The sequence below is a fragment of the Nematolebias whitei genome, chromosome 8 (assembly GCF_014905685.2).
Source record: "Nematolebias whitei isolate Nwh7 chromosome 8, NemWhi1, whole genome shotgun sequence".
NCBI classification, from domain to species: Eukaryota; Metazoa; Chordata; class Actinopteri; order Cyprinodontiformes; family Rivulidae; genus Nematolebias; species Nematolebias whitei.
Genome location: NC_056505.1, coordinates 5604623 through 5608465, shown reverse-complemented (window position 1 = coordinate 5608465; position 3843 = coordinate 5604623). Strand labels below are relative to the sequence as shown.

The following is a 3843-nucleotide window of genomic DNA, read 5'->3' as shown; positions in this document are numbered from 1 at the left end:
ACCAACAGACTAACTCGCCAATTATCCATCCTTTCAATTATTCAACCCACAAACCCATTAACCAACTAAACAAGTAACCTACATCCATCCATCCATCTAAATATTCTTCCATCCGACCAACCCACCAAATAGCCCATCCATCCAAATGACCAACGGATCGACCATCCAACCAACCAACCAACCAACCATCCATTCAGTTACTCAACCGACTGCCCATTGTTGTACAGCACTTTGTGATTGTATCTATGATAAGTGCTATATAAATAAAGTTTACTTACTTACTTACCCATTGAATTATTCAACCTACCAACTAACTGACCAACCCTCAACCACCCATCCATCAATCCGTGCAATCGACAGACCAGCCAATCAACTAATCACCCATCCATATACCCAAATATCCTTCCATCTGACCAACACCACCAACCAATCCAACCGACTGACAGACCAGCCAACCATCTATTAATTTATTCATCTGACTAACCAACATCCCAGTCAAAAAAAAATCGAAAAACAGTCAATTTCAAAATAAATTAAAGGATTTGAGTTGAAAGGAATATTTCTAAAGACATACAATATGTGTTAGAAGACTTTGCTATAAAGACAGATTAGGAAGAATAAATGTTATTTTAGTTACTTGGATCATTAGATGATGTCTTTATGGACTCATTAAACTTAAACTATGGCAACAAGCAATAGTTTCACGTTTTTGCTCTGCAGCTCGTGCTCATTCAGACTCATTTTGCCAGCATGGGTCACATTTGCAGATTATAAAAATAAATAAATTTGTATGAGGGCTTGTGGTGATGGCTGCTGCAGTCAACCGATCTGCAACAACGGCTATAACTCAGTGAGTCTTACAGATGTAGATCTATAATTTGACGAGGTTGTAAATTTGCTTTTTATACACAACATAATCTGCGTGGCATTTTGTTGATGTCTAGGAGGAGTTGTATATAATTTCTTAGAAAAAAATAATATGTGCTTCTTCGGCCTTCCCATCTTTTGGATATGACGGTGTTTTTTTAAAACGCACACAGCTGCAGCGTCGACTCTTGAGATTACCATTAGATTAAATAAATTCTTGGAGCAGCTGGAATACATCCCAGCAGACCGCAGCTAATTATTAAATATTCTTTTCTTCCTTAATGACTGAGCGAACATTGCTTTTAAGAGCCAGCTCGTTCCATGACATCCATCTTAACGGTTCACTCAAGCGGTTTTTCCCGGTGTGTGTCAGAGTCCTGCGCCTGGAAGGGGCTGGTCTACAGGGACGGCGAGGAGTGGAAACCCAGCTTTTGCTCCAGATGTTCCTGCAGCAGCGGGAGGGTCCAGTGTTCAGCGGTGGAGTGTCAGCAGGTGGCCTGCAAACCGGTGTGTACCTCAAATAACCGACACTTTAGCGAAAGGTTTTATTTTATTGTAAAACCTCTCTCGGTTCTATTACCTGAGTTCAGAAGGAGGATAAAAAGGTTCTTCGAGCTAAAATACACAAAACAGCACGAGGAGTGAGAACTTAATGAGACACGAATAAACTGATGATCTAAGAACGGTTTAGAACCAGAATAAACTTTTATTAAAAGATTAAACCTCAGTTTCAATGGTACTTTAAGATGGGTTTATAGCTACATTGACTTGTCGACTCTTTTGGCAAAATATCTCATTTGTTTGTTAAATGTTAAATATACCACAGGTGTGAAATTGCACGTATGCTCCACAGGTGGTTGCTGTCAAAAGTTTTTTCTGCTTTAACAGTTACAATAAATAGCAGAGAGCAGAGTCCTTTTTCAGCATGTAAGGTCAAACCAACAACATCCTAGGTCCATAGAAGCATTTGTGTATTCCCCAGTTTGGATGTAACTGTGATCTTTCTGATTGTGAGATACATGCAGCTGAGCCTGGCATCAGGGTTGCCAGATAAACATAAATGCATTTTTCTACACCCTCCTTTTCTGTACACATGTTCACCAAACACCCCCCCCCCCCGCCCCCCACTCAGCACGTTTGACAGTTTTGGTCAAAATCAAAGTGACAGTACAATAGTTCGTCATTTCTTATCTGGCAACCCTGCCTGGCATGGAAATCTACAGCGAATCCATGTTAACACGTCTGTTTTTCTCGTTTATTCGCCCCAATAAATATTGGCAAACTGGTCGTTCTCATGTAACCAGGGCTTTAGTGTGGTAGTAGCTGACAGTCATCCTCAACACGTACTCAGAGGACATTTTATTAAAACATTTGCATGCAAGTCAGCGGGTGATATGAATTCCTTGACAAACAGGTTATCTCGTCGTCACTAAGAGTTTAAAATTAGAGGTACTGTTTCGTACTTTTTTGTTAAAACGTCCAGCTGTAAACAATTCGGTTATATGAACATGCTTTAATCACATATAGATAATCACAAAGTTATTGTTTTCCCTCAGCGTGAGAACTTGGTGATCCAGCCGGGTCACTGCTGTCCTCGGTGTGTGTCCAGCCCCTGTCTCTCTGCTGGACAACAGCACCAGGTAGGCAGCTTTGCTCGGTTCTCCTCAGCTGCTTCGTTGTTCTCCTGCAGCGTGAATGTGATTTCTCTCTGCCAGCGGTTCTTTGATCCCTGGTCCCGTTCTGTTTAATGCATGTTTGGATCCTCTATGATGCACATGCTGCTGCTCTTAGTATGAAAGCTCTCACGTGGATGATGCACGATGTGTGAACGGTGCGCACGTCTTCAAAGAGTAAACCTCCTTTCACGTTAAACACTGCTCGAATCTCTGACGTCCTTTGATCAGTTTGTCCAGGTGATGTTCAGCCGTTTGATTTAAATGTGAATTTTAATCCTGGAGGAACAAACCTGTAGATTATTATACATCACTTAGATCAGGAACTGATGTTCAAAGGGCTTTACAGAGAGCGGTTTTGCTGTCATAAATAATTAAATAATTTGCATTCTCCAGGGTTAAAGTCAATATTTAATTCAACTGTTTAGTCGGAGAGAGGCGCTAAAGTTCAAATTGAATCTGACAGCTGACCTGAAATTTCACCAGATTATAAATTTAGGACTTGAAAACGTTTCAGCAGTTTGGGAAAAGCATCATTATGAGGGAGCTACGATCACAGCAACAAAGCAGGAAGTCATCAGTCAGGTCGTTTAACGGTTGCTTTTTATTTCAAATGTTTAATACTTAATAAGAATCCCTCAGATATTTAGGCTAAAATTTGGTCATAAAAAAAAAGTTCTGCAGGTGCCTTCACCTAATTTGTTGATGAAGCATTTCTTTTTTTACATGTTGCATGTTTGAATTGTCTTCTTGATCACAGAGTTCTGGTGGAAAAGTTAATAAAATGCTGCAGTAGCTCAGTCAGTGCCGTGGTCCTGTAAACCTGACGCTTTGGGTTCACACCCAGGTTTCTTCAGCATTAAACAGTTTCCTAATCTGTTCTGCGAGTTCACTCGCTGTGGCGACTCCTGCAAGAACAGAGCGACGGTATAAAGGAGGTGGTCTTAGAGCACTTCTTCTCCCACCTGTTGCTCCGAGCCTTTACTCTGTTCTGTCCGAGGTGGAAACTCCTCTAAACGTTTACGCTTGATTAAAAAAAACATTGATGTCGATACTCCGTCATCAAGGACACGATAATCCTACTCGGTTCAGACAGCTAGACTCGATTCTTAGAAAAAGTTTTATCCAGCAGACCCAGTCAGCCGTGGCTCATCTACCAGAGAATCGTATGAGGTGTAAACGAACATTTGAAAAATCGGAATTACATTAAGCTTAAGTGGAAGTGGCCAAAGCAGAAGTGGCTGGAATCACATTTGAAAAAAATACAACAGAATTACATTAAGACAAAGCAGAAGTGGCCAAA

The 3843-nt window shown here is 40.9% G+C and overlaps 1 protein-coding gene across 1 annotated transcript in view; it reads left to right on the top strand.

Annotated features, from left to right (window-relative positions):
- The window catches only part of fras1 (Fraser extracellular matrix complex subunit 1), a 187546-nt gene that overhangs the window by 11289 nt on the left and 172414 nt on the right, over nucleotides 1–3843 (top strand). Inside the window, exons 4-5 of the mRNA XM_037680010.1 lie at nucleotides 1241–1374; nucleotides 2424–2507. Of these exons, the coding sequence (XP_037535938.1) occupies nucleotides 1241–1374; nucleotides 2424–2507 (218 nt within the window). The remainder of the gene's footprint in view (nucleotides 1–1240; nucleotides 1375–2423; nucleotides 2508–3843) is intronic.